Source organism: Panthera leo, chromosome A2 (assembly GCF_018350215.1).
Source record: "Panthera leo isolate Ple1 chromosome A2, P.leo_Ple1_pat1.1, whole genome shotgun sequence".
NCBI lineage: Eukaryota > Metazoa > Chordata > Mammalia > Carnivora > Felidae > Panthera > Panthera leo.
Genome location: NC_056680.1, coordinates 55,887,427 through 55,910,867, shown reverse-complemented (window position 1 = coordinate 55,910,867; position 23,441 = coordinate 55,887,427). Strand labels below are relative to the sequence as shown.

Here is a 23,441-nt window from a genome sequence, read left to right as displayed (position 1 = left end):
CTCCTGTACTCCTGGCTGCCTGCCATCTTGTCCCTGCTTCCTCTGCCTCCTCCCCCCACACCTGGCAGAGGGGGCCCAAGGCCTTGCTGTGGTATGTGCTGCATGTATGTGCACCCATCCACTCTCAGGTCTTCCAGAACCACGTCTGTGCTGTGGACTCCCACCCCATCTCCAGCTTGCTGTCTTGGAGTTCCAGAAACACCTGCTGCCTCATCACCGGCCTCACCTAGAGGAGCTGCAAACGCCTCCAACTGGCCACGCCTCCATCCACTCATCATCTTTCCCCAGCGCCGGCCCCTCCTTCTGCAACCCCCTACTGCCATCAGGGCAAAGGACCGACATCCACCTTGTCACTCAGTCCGGACGCCGGGGAGGTCATCCCCCAAAGGGTTCTCCCTCAACCCCTACTTCCAAATGGTCACCAAGCTCTGATGACCCTCCCTTAGTTTCTGCCCACCCAACAGGGCCAGCAGAGTGCCCATCCTGTCTCCTGGCTCACTACCCCTGCAGCTACTCCCCATCTCTTGGGCTCTTAGACTCCACCAGGAACTGGATACTCATTCCAAACATTACCTCTGATTGTGATCACTCTTTACTTAAAAAAAAAAAAATTCTGATAGGGATGCCTGGGTGGCTCGGTCAGTTAAGCGTCCGACTTTGGCTCAGGTCATGATCTCACAGTTCCTGGGTTCAAGCCCTGCATCGGGCCCTGTGCTAACAGCTCAGAGCCTAGAGCCTGTTTCAGATTCTGTGTCACCCCCTCTCTCTGTCCCTCCTTCCAAATAAATAAACATTAAAAATTTTTTTACAAAATTAAAAATAAAATAAAATAAAATAAAATAAAATAAAATAAAATAAAAAAACCCCAAAAACCCTGATAAATCCCTACTGGGTCTGGCATAAGCTTCTCCTCTTTGCTCCAGAATAGTAACAGGTGCAGCTAATACCAACTGAACATTTGCTGGGTGCTGAGTACCATTCTAAGTGCTTCACACAGGTTAACTCTTAATCCTCTTAGCCCTCTTACCTCCATTTTACAGACACAGAGAGGTGAAATAACTTATCCAATGCCACACAGCCTCTCAGTGGCCTGGCTGGGATTTGAACCCAGGCAGCCTGGCCCCAGAGCTCACGTGCTTAACCAGGAACTACCCAGAACACAATGTGCATCACACGATCTGACTGCAACGCCAGCCTCCACACTCCCCCCACTGCCTATGTTCCAGCCACCGGGGCTCGACTCTTGAGCCCTGCACACTTTTGCCTACGCTGTGCCCTCTCCTCCAGCCCCCCTCCCACCCGCCCCTGCCCACTCTCCGCGGCTCCTCCTGGGAGAGCACAGCTTTATTAGTCACAAGGTGCCTCTATCTGCAACCCGCTCACCCACTGCAGAGCCCCGGCACTAAATATGCAAGCTATTAGGTTAAACTGCTGGATTCGATCACGTGCACGCTGGCTCTAAATGAGACACGTTTGGAACGCAGCCAGACGCTGCTCATTGATTCATTCTCGGCTGGAGATAAATAGAAGAGAGAACGGTTTTGTTCACCTCCAGAAAGACTCAAAAAGTGACTTGCCGGGGAGGCTTAACTTGGCCGGTGATGCCAAATGGCCACGCCGGCCCGCCCGCCCCGAGACTCCTGGGGAAGCGCCCACAGGGGACACCCGTGCCCTTACGCCAGCGTGCGTGGGAGCTGGGGGGGCGGCCCCAGGAGGTCAGCCCTTGTCATGACACCATTTTGAGCGTGGGAGGCAGGGGCCTGGGAAGGAAAGGGCACCTGTTCCAATCCCGGAGGAAGTGGGGAGCAGACCCCAGACTCACGACTCCGGATCCTGACTGCCTAGCAGGGTGCTGGTGCTTCTTTTTTTTTAAAGGGAAGGGTGCCATTCAGGATAGAAAGCCGAGGCTTTTACCCCAAGAGGGTGAGCCACGTATGCCCCGAAGCCCTACCTCCTTGTAGGTTCTCAGGTGCCCAGCAATCTCGTAGTAAACCGTCACAGATCCCGCCTCTTGGGCCACAGCCACGCCCGTCCTGGGGTCGATGCGGAGGATGCTGTGAGCTGAAGAGCTCCAGGTTCCGGAGAGGCCTGGGAGAGAAAACCCTGGCTGTCACTCATCTTTCCCACGTCGGCCATTCCCGCCCAGCCCTGTCGCCTGGGTGACACTGCCCCACCACCATGCTCCACCCTGCTCCCGGGGGAGCTCACTCATCACCCTCAGGGTAGAATCCACGCCACTGGCCTCTGCACCCTGGCTCTCGCCCCCGCCCCCCACCTCCCCTGGCTCCTGGCTGCGGCCACCCAGAGCACACCGGCTCTCTGCCCGGCTGTGACCCTGCCCAGAGTGAACCTCTGGCCCTATGTTCACTCCAGTGCTTCCCTGCTTGGAATCTCTTGATCACTTCCTTGTCCTGGGATGACCCGGGTGCTGAACCTCCCCACGCACCACCCCTGCCCACCCCTGACTGTTTATCAACCCCTTTGTGCAAACAAAGCAAGTGTCAGGTTCAAGAGCGTTTCTCAGTTAAAAGCCAATTGCATTATATAACAGATACAACAAAATAACTCAACAGCCACGTTCTATTTCTGGCAAATTGTATTTGCTTTCTTTTAAGGGCAGTGTTGAACGTCTTTTTGAAATGAATTTAATTAGGTAAAAAAAAAAAAAAACAGGGAGTCAAATTGAAAAAAGAAGTTGAGTAACATAGGTGGTGAATCTACAGGTGGCATGGGAACAGGCCCGATAGCTGTTCTCTCCTTACATTTCCTTCTAGATGTAGGCTGTTGGCGATACATGGTAACCACTAGCCACCAGATGAATTAAAATGAAACACATAGCTCCTCGGTTGCATTAGCCACATTTAGAGTACTGGATCGTGAGTGCCCCGTGTCAGACAGTGTAGATATGGGATGTTTCCACAGTGCTAGAAACTTCTAGCGGACAGGGCTATACGAGCGCACGGGTTGGCCAGCCTCCTCCACAAAGGGCCAGATGGCACATCTGTTGGGCCGTGCGGGCCCAGAGGTCTCTGATGCCAGCGCTCAAACCCAGCAGTTGGAGGGTAAAAACGGCCCCTGACAACATGTAAATGAGGGTGTGCCAGAGTTCCCAGGCACTTGTGTTTGCAAAAAGAGACAGCATGCTGGATTTGGCCTGTGGTTTTCTGACTCCTGCTCTTGAACGTCATGCCAGCCCTGCTTGTCTCACCCCCACGACAGGAGCCCGCTCCCATCTTTGGGGCTGCCCCGGACTCAAAAGGAAGCCCCTCACCCCGACCCCGGCCAGTATCTCTCTCTCTCTCTCTCACCTTCCAGGCCGACAAGAACTGTGGCCAGACAGAGGACGTCCCCCACCACCACCGCTCCGGACAGCTCCGGGGAGATGGCCTGTAGGACGGGCAACGGGACGAAGTCGGACAGGCCCACGTGCTCCGTGTCCCGCACGCTGAGCAGCGTCAGGCCCACGCTGATGGTCCGGACGATGCAGGTGTTGTTGGCGACGCCCTTCCCAATCTGCACGAACTCGTCTCTAGGCACAGGAGGGGGATGCGGGCTCTCAGTCTCAGGAAAGAGCCCCCAACTCCGGAGGGAGAAACGTAGTTGAGTCCTCTGCTGGGCGAAGCTTCTTGCTAACGGTGGCTCCAGGGCGTCCCTCCAGCTTAAGTTTACCAAGCAGCTGCCCAAACCTGGTCTCATCTCATCTCCTCCGGGGAGGAGCCCATGGCCCACAGCACATGCCCCACGTCCCAGGAGGGAAAGCTGAGGTCAGAGGGCAAGGCGAGCTTCGAGATGCTTGCTGGTCCCTTCCCAACAGGGAATAAAGACATTCTCAGGAGGCATGGCCTCTGCCCACTTCCTCATGGGTAAAACGGGGATAATATGTACCCACGTCCAGGGCTGGATGTAAGCGCTAAACCAGGTCAGTAGCTATAAAGCACCGAGACCAGTGCCTGGCACAGTGAGTGCTTGGTCAACACCAGCCAATGTCGCTCTGGTGGAAAGGCCCAGACTGGCAGCTCTGAGGGGTAGGGTCTCTGGCTTCGTCTCCTCCGCCACGCTGTCTCTCTTCGGAGCTCCCGCTGGTCTCTAAGAGAGAGGCTCAAGGGCTGGCGGGACTTCTGTGGGGTAGCTGAGGGGCTGGGAGGAGCTGGCTCCATTTCCTCCAGGGTGGCCAAGATCCCAGACTCATGGATGGCCCATACAATGTGCAAAGAGCTCCACACTTTGCCAGACGCCTTCACGACTATGGCTTCAGCTGCCGGCCCCGAGGACTAGGCATGTTCCCCGCATGACAGGTGTGGAAACAGAGGCCTGGAGAGGTAAGCCACCTTGTTTGGGAAGGTGCCACAAAGGCCAGAGCTAGGGCTTGAACGGGCTCCAACTCCAAGCCCCAGTTCCCCCACCATGCTAAGCCCCCCTACACCTGGCCCTGGGCGCGCTAAGCAGGCCTGTGAGGAGGCCAAGTTGCAATGGTCACCCACACCTGGATACAATCGTCTGCCCCCCATAGGCCCTAGAACCCCTGCCCAAGCCATCCTTCTTCCTATGCCTGATGCTTCTCTCTCCTCCTCTGAGCTAGTCTGCATGCCCCTGGGGCAGTAGTTCTCAACCTTTAGAATTGCCTGGAGGTCTAATTAAAACAGACTGATGGTGGGGCCCCTGGGTGGCTCAGTGGGTTAAGCGTCCCACTTCAGCTCAGGTCATGATCTCCCGGTTTGTGAGTTCAAGCCCCGCATCGGGCTCTGTGCTGACAGCTCGGAGCCTGGAGCCTGCTTCGGATTCTGTGTCCCCCTCTCTCTGCCCCTCCGCACTCACGCTCTGTCTCTCAAAAATGAACATTAAAAAGAAACCCCAGGTTGTTGGGGTATTTACAGGGCCAGCCAAAATGAACCTCATGTGGAGCCTGGTGTTCAAAGCCCGCGTGACCCTGAGCAAGTGGCTTGACCTCTCTGGGCCTCTACAAACAGGCGGCAGTGAGGAGTCAGCGAGATGTCACGTGGAAAGGCCTGTACACCCACAAGGGGATGCAGTGAAGGTCAGACCCCTTCCTCCCCGGCACCAGAGCATTGGAATGTGTGTGCCTTGCTCTGACCAACTTTTATAAAGTCTGTGATCACTGATTTGCATCCGCTGATCACAGGGCCAGTGCAATGGCCAGGGTGGCTACGTCTCCCCTGCAGTCGGCTTTCACGGGTACACCAAAGTTTATCACAAACCCCAACACCTGTGTCTCACCTCCGGCCCGCCACGGGACATCGCCAACAGCTTCCCGCCACGCGGTAGTACAGGCTCTGTGCCCTGCCTTCCCCTCACCGCTGCCTCCTGCCCAAGCCCAGTGCTCCCCCTGGGGTCCTGCAAGCACGACACGCTCCCTCCTCAAGACTGCAGGGAACGAAGCTCTCCTTCCAGTGGCACGGAGGGTCTAGTGGACTCAGCCACCCCCATACATCAAATCCAAGTACAACTGACACACATCTTCACGGGGGAGATGAGCATCACCCGCACCCTACCTGTTGGTCGCAAAGCTGAGGACCGAATTGTGAGCATGGAAGCTATCTCCGGAGTTGTCGTGGAAGTGGACGGTGAAGGTCACGGTCATTCCCAAAGGCAGGGCTGCCAGAGCCTCCTTGTTCTGGGTGTGCAGGGTGGGGCTCATGGAGAGCCTCAGGTAAGACACAGGAGATACCTGGGGACAGTGAGCAGGTGTGGTGATGACTGCCCTGGGGACCAGCCTCCCAGGGAGGAGTCACTTGCCCCCAGTGGGGCCCGCCTCGGGAGGGATCGGGAGGCTGATCGACTCAGGGGTCATGGAAAGAGAAAAGGCCTTGGTCCGCTAAGCGTCCCAACCTAGCGACAAGAATCCCACCTTCCCACACAGTGGGCTGGCCTCACTAGAAGAAAACTCCCCAATCTACAAGACTCAAAACCCATGACTTTGAAAAATTAGATCATTATTCACATTGGCAAAAATTTCCCCTGGGCTTTCGATGTTCAGTTTCCTTCGAAAACCTGGCTCTCTGGGTGTTTAAAGTGGAAGTAATGCCCACTTGGACGGCAGAGGAAGTATTAACCAGGAGCCACGACGTGCCGACAGGTGCTCCAGGGAAAGAATCCCAGAGCCCAGAAACCCAAGCTCCAGGGAGAGCAGCCCTGGCCCTCCAACTCCGGGTAAAATCTATCCTGGCCAGAAAGTTAGCTCCGCTCAGAAGACCCAATTTCTTGGATAAAGATCGGCGGGTGCAGCGACCTCTACTCAGCTGGTGCTCAGTACATACTTGCTGAGGTAGGATGAGCAGGAAGCTGCTTTCACCGACTCAAAAACCAGGCTGAAGGTTCCCTGCCAGGCATTAATTACGGAAACAAAAAGACATTAATTAAGGAAACAGATCTGTGACCACGGCAAAATCTCGAACGTGAAGTCATGTATCTTGTCTGTCACCCAGGATTCAGAAAGTGGCTATGACAAGATAGTGGAAGGAAATTCCGGGGACCCGACCCGAGGATGCTCGAGGAGGAGAAAGTCCCCGTCACCACGGAGCACAGAGGGCAGAGGGACATGGGAAGCGCCGTGATGCGGCCGGATGACCAGACCCTGACTCTCCACCACTGAAGTGACTCACTGAGTGAGTCATTTCCATGGTGAGTCCCATTGTCCTTGCCTGTAAAATGGGTCACTGAACTGCACATGCTGCCACATGTATAATGCAACCATTTCTGTGTCAGGTGCCCAGCACATGCAGTCAATGTGCATAGGCACCTATCACGTTCCAGGTGCCGGCTGCCCAGTCAGGACATGGGTGCTGGTCCCAGCAAATCACGGGCCTCGCTGGGCCTCAGTTTCCCCATCTATGAAATGAGGCCACTACAATCAATCTCCAAGGATCTTCTGCTCTGACATCTAGAAGATGCTAGAACTTTTCAGCTAGGACCTCTGCTCCCAAGTTATTCTTCAATAAATTCTTACCTACAATTTCTCAGCTGGAAGGTGATAGATCTATTTTATACCTGCGAGGGGAGATTTTTTTTTTTTTTTTTACCTCGACACGATTGCTTTTATTACTCCAAAAAGCAGGAAAGCATGAACCTACCTTTACAGCAAAGAGGATGGTCTGGTTGGCCCCAAAAGGCTCTTGGGCAGTCACTTGGATTGTGGACATCCCAATCACGGACCCTGACGTCAGGCAGCCTTTCTCGTCAACATGCACGACAGGAACCTTCTCCGGCCCGTCCAGGACGCGGTAGCTCAGAGATGCTGCTCCGTCCCTTTGGAAAAAAAACAGACTCGGTTTTTCAGAGTGTGGGAGCGGGTCACAGCAAGGGGCCCGAAATCCCTGCCCTGAGATCCAGCCATCTGGGCTTCCCGATGGCTCCTGGGAGAAGGAAAAGGCCTGATCTTAGCCCCACTGTGCATTAGGACCTGGGTGCTCAGCTCAACTTCAGCCTCATCAGTCACCCACGGGAAACTTAATTTGCAAAACTGATGGTTCCAAAGAGGGCGCTGCTTCTGGGAGAAGAGGCTGAGGCCTGAGCTCCTCTCATCAGCTGCATGGGACATATGCTGTCAAAGATCGTTTCTGGGGCAAACTTCCCCATTTGCTGCCATAAGGCAGCCTGGCACAGTGAAAGACCATCGTCAGGCAGAAGCTGAGTGCAGTCCCAATGCCCCGCAAACAGCTGCGTGCCTCCTCTCTTGGCCTCGGTCTCCCCAGCTGTGAAAGGGAAGCAATGGTGTTGCCCTGTCCTGTTTCCAAGGGCAGGGAACGGGATGCAAATGGGCTGCTGGCTCAGAAGGTGGTTTGGGCTGGGTGGGAGACACATCTCAGTGTTTCATACTCTCTTTCAGGCTTATTACAGAACAAAGAAACACCAGGGAGCAAAGGTGTTCAGCCCCCAGGGCCTGTCCCCCTCCCCGTGCTCTTTGCATGCAGCCCGACAGACCCTCCTCAGATGACCTTAAAGTAAATGTTACTGCTTCTGCTTCAACTTTCTCCCCCATCAGTAACCCCTTGCCTGGAACCTGCAGAATTCCTCTTCATCCTTTAATAGCTCAAGCCTCACTATCTCAGACAGGCCTCCCCTAAATCCTTGCACAGAAGGCCCTTCTTTGGGCCTTGGCTTAACCGTTATACCTTGTTTCGTTGTCCCCTTCTCGTGCCGTACTTCTCGCTTCCCCACCAGCACGTCATGCACCTGTTCCAAGAGCCTAGCACACAGCCTGGCATCTAGACATGTGCACGAATGACCACCACATGTGTGCGCTCCACAGAACACGCGAGCACTCCTGTGGTCCTTACAGCCCCTCCCCCACCGTGCAACTGTAGGTCACGTGCAAGTCATTGCCACCAAAGGCGCCCCATTTGAATGCAAGGTGGGAATGACATTTGCAGACGTGTTTTACACCTGTGCCTTGTAGACAACGATGTGCATCCCCATCGAGTGGGGGTCTTGTTACGTGCAGGTCTGGGGTGGGGCCCGGGGTCTGCATTTTAACCGGTTCCCAGGTGATGCCCATGCTGCTGGGTCAGGAATTATTCACACTGAACAGCAAGCCTTGAAGACAAAGGGGCATTTGAAAATTTAACTCTTCCAAGGTAGCACTTCTTTCCCTTTAAGGTAGCGGGTTTGAGCAGTGGGCATTCAAACCTTTCGAGGCTACGGGGAAGATAAGAAGGACCCTTGGGAACACGTGATGCGGAACAGCAGAAGACGACATCCATGGCGGAGAGAGGGGGAAATGCAGAAGCCGCACCCACTTCAAGCCCAGGAAGATGCCGTTCGCTTGAAGCACCCGCGGCTCCTGACAACTTTGACAAATGAGCCGTCGGGTGCCGAGCGCAGCGTCTCAGCCCAGCTGCAAACAAGCGCTGAGTCACGTACCTGTTTGTCTGAAGCTTTATAAACGAGTTGGGCGACATTAATATTTGCTCTGCTTCTATTTCAGGGCTCAGCAGCAGCAGCTTTTCGAATACCTAGAATGGAGGGAGTTTTGTTTCCTGTCATGCGACTGGAGTCACGGCCAGGCACCAGCTCCCCTCCAGGGAGGGAGACCAACAGGGTGGAGACAGGAGGATCACTGTTGCCAGCACCTGTCAGGTGGCTGGGGATGGGACGGGGAGGGCTGACTTTTAAGAGAGGCCCCGACGGCATCTGCTTCATGGAGCCAGGAAGCACGGGCTCCTCCCCAGATTCCCGGTGGTGGGGACATCTCTCTGGGCACGGAAGGCAGCGTAGAGAGTTACAGGACCCAGGGTCTTGCTCAGCTGCTCCTCAATGTGACCATCTCAGAATAACCCCCATCTCACTCCCTCCTGCCACGCTCCCGCGGGATCCGCACAGTGTGGGTATGGGGCATGTTGGCGAACCAGGGCAGATGATAAACCTGGTAATGTCCGAGTGAATCTGATCATCGCTCCCCAGGAACCCCGGGGCCCTCGACGGCTCCCCAGCCCATGGTTGCTGCACTTATGGTAACTCGAGACCCCTCCCTACATGCACCCTAACTGCCCACCACCCTTCCAAGTCCCTTTCTCTAGGAACCCTTGGAAGGACCTTCCTTGGCATCTGGGTCTGGATGCCGAGCACAGCTCTGAGCTCCCCACTGGCTTCTGATATGATCAGACTGGCTGGATCCCAAGGGCTTGGTTTTCCAAGAAAACTCCCTCCCTCCCAGCACTGCTATGTTCTGATCGTATATGTAAGTCTAGATTTCTTCATCTGTAAAATGGGTCTAAAACTAATAATCCTTGCCATGTCTGTCTCAAAGAGCCGCAGGATTCTAGTAGCAATGTGTGTGGCAGCACTTCCGAAATGGTGAATGATAAATGACCTTGGGAGCTAGATGAGGTTCTGGCATCAGGGGAGTCCTTCCACTAGGCAGGTGGCACCCAGAGTGGAGCAGCCTGATTTTGACTCGGATGCATGCACTGCACAGGAAGTACATGCAAAAATGTCTCCTCCTACTTCCTATTTGTCTTAAATGCATATTCTTTATTGTCCCTCTTTATTTTATTTTTTTAATGTTTATTTTTCAGGGAAAGACAGAGAGGGACAAAGCATGAGCAGGGGAGGGGCAGAGAGAGAGGGAGACAGAATCCGAAGCAGGCTCCAGGCTCCAAGCTGTCGGCACAGAGCCCGACGCAGGGCTTGAACTCACGAACTGCAAGATCGCGACCTGAGCCGAAGTCAGATGCTTAAGTGACTGAGCCACCCAGGCGCCCCTATTGTCCCTCTTTAGAGGTAAATTAAGGTGCAAGAGAGATATTACTTTCCTGTTAACTCAAGTTTAAGAAAAGGAATAATGCAAGCACCAGGGTCAATGGCAACTGACAGGTGGTCTCACCATCGGGGAGAAGCGGGGGGCAATGGGGCCAGGAGGGGCTGCTTCCCATCTCCTGCTGATTTTGGCACATGTGGAAAAATGCCATGTATCTTCAGGACAAGCTGCCTATTGGATTTTTATACATCTTCCTATTTTTAAATGTTCGCAACAAATAAAAATGGTTTCAGAGCACAGAATGAGCCAAATCAAATACATCTGTGGGCTGGATCCAGCATCGCTAAGTCTCTGACATACCCAAACCTCCAACTGCTATCAGCTAGGGAAACTGAGGCACAAAGATGCTCAGTGACTCATGCAAGGTCACAGAATTCGAAGGCTGCAAAGCCCCATCTTTATCCAATGAGGAGGTGCCAGACATGCTTTCATTTTTAACTGGGAAGAACATCTATTTGCATGTGTCTGTGTTTGTATTTATCTGTGTATACATACGTGTCTGTGTCTCTGCATGCGTATGTATGTTACGTGTCTGTGTGTGTTTGTGTCTGTGTGTGTGCATGCACACATGTGCAGCCCGAGGTGAGGGGGGTTGGTAAATGACAGTTTCTTTCTTTGAGAATCTTTACCCCTGACTAGGTAGGCGCCTAGGTTAGAAAATGCTTTATTTCTTCTTGAAGAGGGGACCTGATCTGTTTCTTTTCTCACGTTCAGGAGCTGCTTTCAATTTTTTCTTGCAATTTTTTTTAACGTTTATTTTTGAGAGAGAGAGAGAGACAGAGCATGAGTGGGAGAGGGGCAGACAGAGCGGGAGACACAGAATACGAAGCAGGCTCCAGGCTCTGGGCTGTTAGCTCAGAGCCTGACGCAGGGCTTGAACCCACAAACCGTGAGATCATGACCTGAGCTGAAGTCGGACGCTTAACTGACTGAGCCACCCAAGTACCCCCAATTTTTCTTTGCCATTTAAGGCATCCCAGAGGTTATTGGGTCCCAGATCCTTAGTTTCACTGAGGGGCTCCGATAGTCAGGGGAGGAAGGAGGGCAGACTGGAGAGAAAGACACAGGTACTGAGGCCTGGGTGGGAGAAAAACTGCTGAGCTCCTGGTCCTGACTCAGTGGGGCTCCTCTGGGGGCTTGGAGCAGGCCCCCTCCCTCTCTGAGGCTCGGTTTCCATCTGTGAATCGATGGGTCACACCGTCTCCCAGGCCGTACACACAGCACAGCCCTCCAGGCCTTTCAGGACCCACCACCCACTCACTGCAACCTGGGGGCACACTCTTCAGAGTGTGAGTGTGAGGCCTCGGGCTCATCATCAAGCAGCAACGCCCACAGCGCCTGCCCCACAGGCTTTGGGAGGCACTTCACGGGTGAGGCAACACTGGGGACTGGGGAATGGCAAGTCCGCCTCTGGTAAGTGGTCTGTGAGTGTTTGCGAAATAAACACAGACAATTCAATTAATGCCCCATTCAGACAGTTCTCTGGCTTCTTTCTACCATGAAGGTGCCTCAGACTCCTAGCTCAGGATTACCCGCTCTTTAGGGAATACATCAAGCTATTTCAGACCTCCTGGACTGCCAGCCACCCGCCCCCACCCTATGCCCTCAGGCAGCCCCATCTTCGGGCTCCCCCGCAGCCCGAGAACTCCTCAGGTATGGGGTGGCAGAAGGGCTGATGTGCCCCCGAATGGTCCCCGGGGGGAGAGGCTACTGGGTTGGCACCTCCTCTCCCTCTGACGGCGGCTTCTGCCCACGTGTCCTTTACCTGGATTTGGATCTCGTCAGTGAGCTCTTTGGCGAGGCCGTGCAGCTGTCCAGCAGCGGGGTCCAGAGCCTTGACCACCACCCTCAGCCCGGTCCGGCCTTTCACCCGGCCGTGCACGTTCATGGCAAAGTTGTACTGTGACGGGAGCCGGAGCGAAGCCTGGGATGGACACCAAACAGGTTCTCAGGGAGGGCCAGGGGCTCCAGTTCCCCCGACATCCACCTGCCTGTTCTCAAAGGCCGTCGCCTCACCGCTCCGGCCAGGGCCCGCTAACCCGTCACGGGTGTGGGAGGCAGAGTTTCACGAGGTTCATGGGTGCATGTGGGGGATGTTGGGCCAACCCAGGCAGGCGGAGCTTCTCAGAGCCCTTAGTGTGTGGGGTGGGTGATGAACCGAGAGGTATTTGCTAGACCTGGCAGTTTTCCGCGAAGGGACCCTCTATTCTGGGATGTCCGTGTTATGGGAACAGTCTGAGGAAGCCCCTGGCACTGGAGACAGGACCCTCCCCACCATGCACAGACAAGGCAAGAAGAAACCTCTCAAAACCACCCCACACTCGAGTCCTGTATGACCCAGGGAGGGCAGACTAGAGTCACCAGGGCTGGAACCTGGTCCCACTGTCCCATTTCCCCACTGGCTCCCTGGGCCAGACAGGCATGTCCCTTCCGTATGGGCTTGTAAACACAACGAGGGGGTTATAACTACTCGTCCAGCTCTGAGGTCTGAGGAGAGGCCAGGGTCCCTCTAAGAAGGGCTAAGGGGAGGGGGGGGTGGTTGCCCTCTGGGGTAAATCTGGAAAAAGCCCCAGGGCTGTGAGGCATGGCCTCAGAAAGAAGGTCAGAAGTACAGAGTAGGGGCCCTGACCAAGACCCTGTGACGGCCTGGAACTTTTGTGACTTCCCCACAAGGCTGCCTTCTGAAGCGGGTTACCCGCGACGCCCCTCTCTGGCGCTTAGCAAGAATGTGCTTAAAGTGGAAAGGGTTGCAGGCAGTCCGGGACCGGGAAGGAGGGAGAGCTAGGAGCCCATATTCCTGGTCACGAGAGGACTGGGAACAGAGGCAGGTCACTGGGGGTGGGGGGTGGACAGTGCAGTGGCAGGATCTGGGAGAAGGTGTCCCAACGAGCCCTGAGAGAGAGCAGGACAGGGCCAGGACCAGCCTGGGAGGGAGGGGGCAGAGCTCACGTGCAGAAACGTGGGGAGAACCCTCCCGGCTCCGGACGCCGGTGCATGCAGGGGGCAGGGGACCCGGGGGGGGGGGGGTTACCTCCTGGTGCCGCCCCCGGATGTCCAGGATGTCCCGCTTGGTGACAGACCAGTGGAAGGTCAGGCCCGGCACGGCATTGCCAAAGGAGAAAGGGTTCTGGCTGTTGGTGATCCCAGTGATGTAAACAGGCATCTGCAGGAGAGAAGCCAGGCCCGTGACCAGCAGAGTCCCACCGCCAAGAGTGCCCCCCCAAGCCCTGGGGAACCTCCAGCAGCCCGGGCGCTTTCCTGTCTCCTTTGTGCAAGGGGGGCCCTTCTTCCCTAACCAGAGAAGGGCCTGGCACAGGGGCGAGAAGCTCTGGTGAAATTGCAAATGAGCAAACAAGAGACAGAGCCAGCCCCTCCGCACGCGGTCCTTCTTGAGCTGTGCACGGCGTCTCACCTTGGCTGACAGACCCCCTTGGTGACGTGGCCCCCTACAGCTCCAGGGGGCCTGCAGCCCCCCGGGCAGCCCAGCCCAGGCCACCCTGCCATCCGTGCCTCTGCTCCTCTCTCAATCTAGCAGGGGCTCCCTGCTCACGTGGAATGGGCACAGGTGGGGTTCACGGGCTCCCTCAACCCGTGCTTCCTGAGTGCCCACCAGGGGAGGCAATACCGCTAACGGGAAGAATGGACTCCATGCCAGGCCGCCTGGGTCAACTTCCAGTTCTGGCACTTACTAGCCATGCGACCTTGGGCAGAGGCCATAAGCTTTCTAGGCTTTCATTTCCCCACCCGTAACATAGAGACTGACACCGGGAGCCACCTCACAGCTTGTTGATGAGTGTCAAATGAGTCACCGCACAGAAAGCCCTGAGGTCCTGCTATCCAAGCGTTGGCGCCTGTTCCCTGCCAGGTGCTGTTCCAGGTGTGGAAGGGTGACACAGGCATCACTCAATAACTGTGCTGAGGGAGGGGGACCCAGAACTGGAGAGGGGTAAATGCTATGCCCACGAGGGCTTTGCACTGGGAGCGAGAACACACAGAATGCCTGTGAGGCCTAGAGCAGGAAATGGTAGGGCTCCGTCCTAAAGCTCAGTCTGACCCCAGAGATAAGCGGGGGTTGAGCAGGAGAGGAAACAGCGACCTAGTAGCAACTTCCACTCCCCGCAAGCTCAGCCTGAACCAGAACTCGGAGCCTGAGACCCGCCAGGGGGCTGCCCAGACAGCGACACCGGCAGCAGGTGCTGGAGGGGTCCCTGTCTCACCTGGGTTCCCGTCCTCATCCGAGTGATGGGGGCACGGATCCTCACCGCCTGGAGAAGCAGCACCTCCACCTCCACGAGGTCCTAGGGAAAGGGCTTTGGGCTCAGGCTGGCTGGGGCAGGGGGGTACTATCAGCCAACAACAGGTGTTTCACCAAGGGACCCCTCCAAACAGGGAGGCTCTTGCCAAGGCCAGCTTGGGAGCTGCATGGCTGGAAGGTGCTCACGGATGTCCAGCACCACCCTCCTCTTCCCAAGGCAGCCTGGTTTTGTGGGTGGCTCACCCCACACAGATCTGGCCACTGTTCCTCCCGTTCCCTTGGGGCTCCCAGCCTTGTCCTCTGAGCCTGCAGACCTATTAGATGGAGTCGTTCCGGGTCAGCACCAGAGAGACTAGGGGGCAGTGACCGGACACTGTTCTTCTCTAGGTTGGGTGGCCCTCACAAGACAGGAGTCCAGATGTTCCCGACCCTAAATCTAATGTGTTACTCTCCGTCAATGATCAGGGTGTTGGGACAAATGTGGGATACAGATAGAGTCTCGTTAGAGCAGACTGTATATTCTCCTTCATTCTGAAGTCTATACTCTTGCTAATCTGGTCAAAGATTAACCTTATCAGGCTTCTTTATAGTGCTATTGACTCTGTTGAACCCAGGCTACTAAAACCCTTAAGCCTTTTTTATATACTGAGCCCACCCTGTGTCTTGTGATCCGGGCTAATGCCTGGCATATAGTAGGTACTCAATAAACACCCATTCTCTTCCTTCTCTTCCTTGCCTTTGTCCCTTTCACTGCCCAGTCTCCTTCTGCCAGTCCAGGCCCATGCTTTGGCCATGGGTGCTGATTCTATGATCTGGTTTAGAAAGATGAACTGGGAGCTTCTGAGCAGAACCCCCTACACTTTGTGGACACGTGGGCCTCAGGCTGAACCACTGCCTGCCTGGGCTCTAGGAGATGGATTTCAGATGGAACTGCTGGCAAAGTCACTCCACCTGCCCAGGGGTGCCAGACCCTCCCCGAGTTCCTCTCCCACCCCACCCGATGAGAGACACACGGAGAGAGGTGGCCCAGCGAGGTCAGACCACAAAGAGAAGTGGGATGCCTGGGTGGCTCAGTCAATTGAGCGTCCGACTCTTGGTTTCGGCTCAGGTCATGATCTCACGGTTGATGGGTTCAAGCCCCACATTGGGCTCCATACAGACAGTGGGGAGCCTGCTTGGGTCTCTCTCTCTCTCTCTCTCTCTCTCCCTCTGCTCCTCCCCTCATTGTACACTTTATCTCTCAAAAAAAAAAAAAAACAATTATTTAAAGAAAAGAGAGAGAGAAGTGGCTGGGAGGGAAATGCATGGCCGTCAGCTCCTCTGGCCATAGTTCCAGCCAGCTGCCATTTCAGCCACCTGGGCCCCCAGGGGGAGAAAAATAGGCTGGTTCCCGAAGCCCTAATCCTTTCTTCAGAAGAAGAGAAAAAAAAAAAAAAAGGCAAGGCCTCGTTGGTCCTTCATCTTCTCCTCCAAGACGTCTATCTGAATCCTGCTGTATGCCACAGGGCAGATTTCACGTTCCCGACACTTTGTCTTTATAAAAATCAATAGGTACAATCAGGGCATCTACCTCCACGATGCAAAAGGACTTTGTGGCTTAACCGGTTACTTGCAGAGACACTGAAACTAGGGCAAACAGGAGTAAATCAATGAACCCAATGTCAGATCAAAGTCAGCCGCAGGGAAGAAGGGCACATCTCCAGGGCAGTGCACAGAGCCAGCTCCCGTGGGTGCCCTGTGTTCAGATGCTATGAGCTCATGGGAGCTCATGGACTCCTTCCAGGGGGCCCTGCAGGCTGGACAAGGAGCAGGGTGACAGGGTTCTGAAAAGGCTGTCCACAGTCACGTTACACAGAACAATGCTCTTCTTAGAGCCCAGATTTCTGGCACGGTCATGTCCACGCTGCAGTCTCCCCTGAGATGCTTCCACAGGGCACCGTCAGGGAGAATCTGAGCACTCTGAGCCCTGCTCAGGAGGTGGAAACCATCTCCCGTCTCCCTTCCGGACCCCGGTGAGGTCTCTACCCCCTGGGAAACAAGGGAAACTATCGGACTTAGAAACCGACTTTCACCCGCCTAGTGTCAATGCTACTAATGAGGGGCAGGAAGACCCTCCTGGGGGGAGGACTCCCCTAGCTCGGCCTTCCATTGTCTCCGCTGATCCAGAAAAGCGCTTAGCAAAAGTCCCCGAGTCCAGCCGAGAGGCTTGGGGGATAACTTAAGTTCGTTGGTACGTGATTCAGGGTCTCCTTTTCTCCTGGAAATAGAACTCTGGGTCTGAAACACTACTGATGTCCGATCGTCCACATGCTTAGAGCAGTCTGGCTACGCACGCCCCTGAAAACACACACTGCGATCCACGAAGCGTGTCGGAACTAACAGTAACCCCTTTTCCATCAGAATGTCCCCAAGCCCTGGTCCACTAGCTGTGCCTCAGGACCATCGTCTGGAAACAGGGTAGCCGTAGACGCCCTGGGGCAGGGGTGCTGAGAGGACTAGAGGGCTGCAGGCTGCGTGACCATCGTGCACTGGAATGTCCCCAGGGCAGGGACGGGGTTGAAGACCAGGCTCTGTCCCTTAAGGAGCAGCTGGGGAGGGGCGCCTGGGTGGCTCAGTCAGTTAAGCGTCCGACTTCAGCTCAGGTTATGGTCTCACGGTTTGTGAGTTCAAATCCCATGTTGGGCTCTATGCTGTCAGCACAGAGCCTGCTTTGGATCCTCTCTCTCTCTCTCTCTCTCCCCCTCCACCACTTATGTGCTCTCTCTCTCAAAAACAAACATTAAAAAAAAAAGAGCACTTGGGGAGACTCAGTCTGGAGAATTCTGAGCGATCTTAGGGGCCCCCAAGTTGGCTAGGCTGGCCCTGGTGGGTGGTCAGGTGGCAGACAGGGGCTGTGGACTCAGAGGGCAGAAGCAGGACCCTCAGAGAGGGGTGGTCCTCACGAGCAGAGCCAGAACCCAGTTAACAGACTTCCTCCCCATCCCAGCTGACCAGCACCCCAGCTCTTGAGGGGCGCAGTGCACCCCAGCACTTAGAGGGCTCATGCCCAGGGAGGCTTCGGAAGCACCCACGTCCAGTGGAGCCCACGCTCGTTACCTGAGACACGATGACAAGCTTGCCGGTCTCAGCGTCCACGGCCTGCACGACCCCAGACACGGTGCCATTGCCGACGGCCAGCCCCCGCACCAGCCCGGCACTGTTTACCACGGCAACGGTCTCATTGCTGATGGAGAAGAGGATGTTGGACTGGGGCTGGGGGCCACCCTCCGAGGTGATCTGGCGTAGGGAGAAATAGCAGTGCCCATCAGCCCCCGCCTCATCCTCAGAGCTCAGGGCCCGGAGCGCCCCATCTTAGCCCTCTGGCGCCCAGGAGGGCAGGCCAGCCTGGAGCTAGGCAGGGGCCACGGGTAGGGGTGGGCGAGCACGCGGCCTTTGGTTCCTACCTGCATCATAGCCCCGATGATCAGCGTCACCTTCCTGGGTATCAACCTAAACGGGGGAAAGACCTGCATGTGGAGACACAAGAGAGAAGGGGGCCATCGTGTTCCAAGCTCGCGCAGCTGGGCAGAATTCACCCCTGAATATTTTCAGGGAGGCACGGTGCCTGGACATCCCTCCTCTGTTAGAAGGGACTGGCGAGGGCCTGGGGTCCTGACCAGCTCTGGTGGGGGGGGGCTGAGCGCCCCCCCCCGCCCAGGATTTCAGCCCGCCCATGGGCCTGAGGATCTGTGGTTCTCAGGGGCATGTTCTGTTGTTTACAACGATGCTTCATTTCACCAGATGTGAAACCCCATGAAAAGAAAGACAATTTTATTCATGTGAGACCCCTGCGTAGAGCAGTGGTTCTCACGGCACGGTCCCCTGACCAGCAGCACCAGGGTCACCGGGCAATCGTTAGAAATACACATTCTCCAGCCCACCCCGGTCTATGAAACCAGAATGAGGCAGGGCGGTGGGGGGGGGGGGGGGGGGGGGGGGGGAGTCCTGAAATCTATATGTTAACAAGTCCTCCAGGGGATTCCAATGCACGTCAAGGTTTACATTCCAGTGCCTTCAAGATGTTCCATTTCACTGAACTTCTCCAATTTCTACTGATAAATTGCCTGAGAATAGTGCTCTACTTCGATGCCCTCAAAACTTCTCAGATGAAGAAAGAGGGGTGTGGGGGGTCAAGGACAAGGATGTCCTGGTCTCTGCAGCACAAAGAAGCCCAACACCATCGTCCTGCAACCCCCCCGCAGTGCCCGCCCGGCAGGAGCACAGGAAGAGCCTGGTGGCCAAGGGGCTGCTTTGTGCATCAGGATTAGTCTCCGCAGGGCTGAGCTATTTATGGCAGAAATGAATTCTTCTTCACCAGAAGAAAGGAGCCCTTCCTTCTAGAGGCACGAACCAGAACCACCAGCTCCGGCACAGTTTAATATAAAGTCTATCCGCCCCTGGGTGGATGAGACCCGTGGAGGACGCTGGCAGGAGACAAGCAGCTGATGGAGAAACTTGGCCGGGAAATTCTGGCCAGCGGGGACTGGGAGGCTTGTGTGAACACCTAATGCCACAAGACGAGTCCCAAGTCACACACTGAGATGACTGCGGGGTGCCCCAGAGCTCCCTCACTCAGGACCTGCTTGCTCCAGGAGCTCACGACAAAAGTCCACTGCTTCTAAGGGCGGGTGCAGACCGACTGTCAAGATGGGCTTCCACACAGGAGCCTAAATCTGCCCACGGCTTCTACCCAGCCGCTCCCTTCTGGCACCGAAGGGTTTCAAGAGTGTTCTTCCACTCCCCGGCTGTGTGACGAGCGGCTCCCTTTCTCTGAGCCACATCCTGCCCACTCTGTCCCAGAGGGAGGTAAAAGTCACTCAGGTCCCTCCCTCTGGAGCTGCCTCCCCAGATCCCTGGGACTGGTGATGGCTCCCTTTTAATCAGGGGACATTGCAGGGTATAGATTTTAACCTGGTTTCTCCACGGCAGCTTCCTGGGCTACCCCCATAATTCCCTGGCCCGCCACAGAAATGACACACTTCCCACCCCGTGCACGCATGCAGTAAGGGCAGGACTGATCCCACACAGGAAGGTGGGAAGGGAAACAGCTTTACCTCAATCTGCTGCGGGGCTGAGTTGATTCGCTGTCCAGCTTTATCACTCACGGTTGCGGTGAGGCTGGTCTGGCCAATGGCCACACCGTGGACGCGGAACGTGGCGGTATAGTTATCAAGGGCTTCATCGAGGGCCCTGGAACAGAGGGAAGGGCTGGGACTTCTCCCCTGGACCTGCCAGTCCTGTCCCTGTGATGCCTTCCTCTGACCCCTAGGAGGACTCACACCAATGTAATGATCTGGGAGGCTGCTCGGAGCTTCAGGTCCATGAAGGCGAAGTATTTGGCCAGGAAAGGCTTCTTGTGAAAGTCCAGCACCCGGACATATGCCTTGACCGTCTTTCCAATCTCCACCTGCATCATAGGGGACAGAAACTCAGGGTAGCCTTTGAATGACCAGTTTCATCACCTACTGTACCCTAAGGCTTTCTGTGAAAGCGTCATCAACCTTAAACCCACAGACCTAGCTTGAACTCCAGACAATCAGCCAATCAACAGATGAAAATTAATCAAGTGCCTACTGCACACAAAGAGCTTTGGGGATCCTTAAATGCAAAAATGACGCTCTCCGCTCTTAAAGAATTAAGAATCTAGTTAGAGTGAAAAGACACAGCCAGAATGGCATACAGTAGGAGTTCCATAAGTGCTCACTGACTGAACAGCTCACATCTGGCACCATATAATATGTACAGTAAGAACTTTAAGATACCAAGAGTCAGAAATGCTTAGTGAAGAAGTAGAACTCTGATCAGCAAATTACCAGTGGAAGTAAAACCACAGAAGGAACATTTGAGGCGGTGTGAGAGAATATTGGCTTTTCAAGCACTCTAAGCTGCTTGAACATTCCCCTTTTAATTACTAACCATTCTCTCCAGTCAGGAAGATAGGAACCTGACAGCAACCCTCTATAAGCCTGGCTGCAGCTCCTTCAGGTATTTGCAGTAATAAAAATTCCCTGTTTGCATTAAAGAAAATCCTAGACCTATTACGCATTCCTTTTGCAAAAGCACTTGGCATAGCTCATTTTACTCATTTGCTGATGAGATTCCAAAAACCCTCACACTAGGGAGAAAATTCACCATCAGCAAGGGGTATGCCTGGCCAGTTAGTAACTACACCAGCTAGAGACCGAGAATCCCCAAGTCGGGGCTCACGAGGAGACGACGTCGGGCGGGATTCGCAATTGAGCTTTACCGATGTCGACTGGCAGGAAGAAGTATAACCTCAGAGGTTGCTTGACATCACACACGCGGAGTGACAGAGGAGAGACAACATCATAAGCTCAAAGCAACTTGGCGGGGTGGGGGTGGGGGGGCAGGCGGAGCTGGGTACAGGGACTCAGAAACAGGGCATGAGGAAGATAACTCCCACAGAAACACCGCTCTCCCAGCCTCTGTGAATCAGCAGCGAGGGGCCTTTTAGGGAGTGGCTACTGACCTTGTCAACCACACGGACGTACAGCTCCTGAATGTCCGAGACGTAGACATCAGCCTTCGCCGGGGCTGGGAAGGCCAGGCACAGGTCATGGATCATGATTGTCGACACGCCCGGGAGCAAAGGGAACACCTGGAAGGTTGGAGTGGGGCTCAGTCCTGCAGCTGCTCATGGCATCGGCCCATTGCCCATGGGACACCATCTCCAGGAGACAGCTGGGCCAGGGCTCAGAGGAAGATCCTAACCCAAGCATTGCCCTGCCCACCCTCGCCATGAGCCCCCACTGCCAACCAGGGGAAGTGCTTGAAATGTAAAATGGTAGAACTGGGATGGATCTCCGAGAGCATTTACTCCAATTTATGAGAAGGAGAAAACGGAAGCTGCTTAAAGCAGGGCAGTTGATGGCCACGGGGCACAGAGCAATTTGGAGGTAGAATGAGGATTCCAACCCGGGATTTCCCAGCTTCTGTGCAGGCCACCTGCCTCTGCAGCTCTGGTGACGGAAGAGTGTCATGCATGACATAGCTCCTTTCCAAACAAACCTCTCACTCAGAAGTCCTAACCTGACCTTGCAGAATCTCAGAACCTGCAAAGAGACCATAGAGGCCACCACAGTCTCAAGGTTTAGCTCTGTGAGTCTCATTCATCTCTGCCTCAGCCATGCTTGACGTAGAGACCTTGTGAACATTCCGAGGAGATGGACACACCCGGGTTACTGTGTTCCGGTCTTCACTGCAAAAACCCCCCCACCCCCAATTTTAAACCTCCTCCTTTCCCTATCTGCTTCCTGGGACCACACGTTCAGAAGCATCTCTCCCCAAATAAACTGCACCATAATCACTCTCCCACGCTGTAGATGCACTTGTAGTGACGTGTTGTATTGTTAAGGCATGTATCTCAACTACGTGGTCTGGGGGCTGGGCAAGTGGGGTACGCCACAGAGCTGGTGGGTGAATCCAGAGCGGCGCTTCCTGTCTCTAACCCTGGCTTTGCTGCCTGCAGCTTGTGGTGTTACAGTCATGGGGGGCAGGGGATGTTTACAGTGAATGGTTCAGTGTTTGCAAAGCTAGGATTTCAATATCAAGAACCAGTGGGGGAAATAAAAAGCAGATTTCTGACCCTAATGAGAGAGCCAAAAATGATCACATCATATCCAGGTTAAAATCCTTCAAAAAATGGGGCACCTGGGAGGCTCAGCTGGTTACGTGTCTGACTTCAGCTCAGGTCATGATCTCACGGTTTGTGGGGTTGAGCCCCACGTCAGGCTCTGTGCTGACAGATCGGAGCCTGGAGCCTGTTTCGGATTCTGTGTCTTCCTCTCTCTCTGCCCCTCCCCTGCTCACACTCTGTCTCTCTCTGTCTCTCTCAAAAATAAATAAGCACTCAATTTTTTTTTTTTCTAAATCCTTCAAAGACTGCCCAAAGAGTGAGTCCAAATCCTTAGCCCATCCTGGAAGAACCTGGCACGAGCTGGCCCTTGCCCATGGCTCTAATGTCACTGTAAACCATGATCCCTCACCACTGTCAGGCTCCAGCCACAGTTCTGCTCTGTTCTCCAAAGCCAGCTAGCACCTGCCTGCCTGCCTGCCTGCCTGCAGACCACACAGTCCATCTTAATGATCTGGGGTTCTTCCCCTGCACCCTGTCTTCACCTGCTGGCTCCTGCTCATCCTTCAGGCCCCTGTTCAAGCATCCTTCCTCAGAAAAGTCTTCCCTGACCAGACAGCTAAGAGGTACCTCTGTTCACTTCTCCTAGTGCAGCTTTACTGCATATAATTTGGCCATGATGGAGACCGTGGTCTAGTGTCCATCCTCCCTCAGGCTGTCTTCTCGCCAGCTGTAGCCTCAGGGCTGAGCCTGGCACCCAGCACAGTACCAATAAACATGTACCAATCAGGTCAAGATCCAGGATCATAGCTCTAGGTCACTGCAGTTACGGCAAAGAAACCTGACTTTCCAGCTTGCTTCCTTAGCTTTACTTTTAGCTTTGCTAAAACCTAGAAATTCTAGGGAAAAAAAAAAAAAGTCTGCAAACCCCATGTACCCTCATCTCTTTGGGAAGTGCTGTGATCCAACTCCTTCAATGCACATATGGGGAAACTGAGGCCCACTCAGGACGGGAACCCAGCCTTGAGGGGCAGCACTGGGGAGAGAACCCAGGTGCCCAAGCTCCCAGTTCAGGGCTCCTTCTGCCACACTCTGCCAGAGCAACCAGAATGGAACTGTGGGCAGGGGAGGAGGGCGGGGCCGGCCGGAAAAGGCCAGAGCTGAGGCAGGCCCCAGCCCCATTAGCAAGCTCGGCCAAGCTGGAAACCCTGTCAGTGTCATTGAGCTCAAGGGCACATCAACCCGGATGAGGTGTGCCTGAGTTATTCCACACGATGACT

General features: G+C 54.9%; 1 protein-coding gene across 6 annotated transcripts in view; it reads right to left on the bottom strand.

Annotated features, from left to right (window-relative positions):
• Positions 1–23,441, bottom strand: part of NUP210 (nucleoporin 210) — a 108,279-nt gene that overhangs the window by 9,886 nt on the left and 74,952 nt on the right. For all 6 annotated transcript variants that reach the window (XR_006195653.1, XM_042911850.1, XM_042911874.1 and 3 more), the window contains exons 21-33: positions 21,058–21,186; positions 19,847–19,974; positions 19,622–19,757; positions 17,972–18,034; positions 17,625–17,804; positions 14,491–14,571; positions 13,305–13,436; positions 12,039–12,197; positions 8,878–8,969; positions 7,089–7,263; positions 5,511–5,686; positions 3,309–3,529; positions 1,952–2,088 (exon numbers count right to left, since the gene is read on the bottom strand). Coding sequence is in view for 5 of the 6 variants with exons in the window: in XM_042911850.1 (XP_042767784.1) it covers positions 1,952–2,088; positions 3,309–3,529; positions 5,511–5,686; positions 7,089–7,263; positions 8,878–8,969; positions 12,039–12,197; positions 13,305–13,436; positions 14,491–14,571; positions 17,625–17,804; positions 17,972–18,034; positions 19,622–19,757; positions 19,847–19,974; positions 21,058–21,186 (1,809 nt within the window). In the remaining variant the exon portion in view is untranslated. The remainder of the gene's footprint in view (positions 1–1,951; positions 2,089–3,308; positions 3,530–5,510; positions 5,687–7,088; positions 7,264–8,877; positions 8,970–12,038; positions 12,198–13,304; positions 13,437–14,490; positions 14,572–17,624; positions 17,805–17,971; positions 18,035–19,621; positions 19,758–19,846; positions 19,975–21,057; positions 21,187–23,441) is intronic.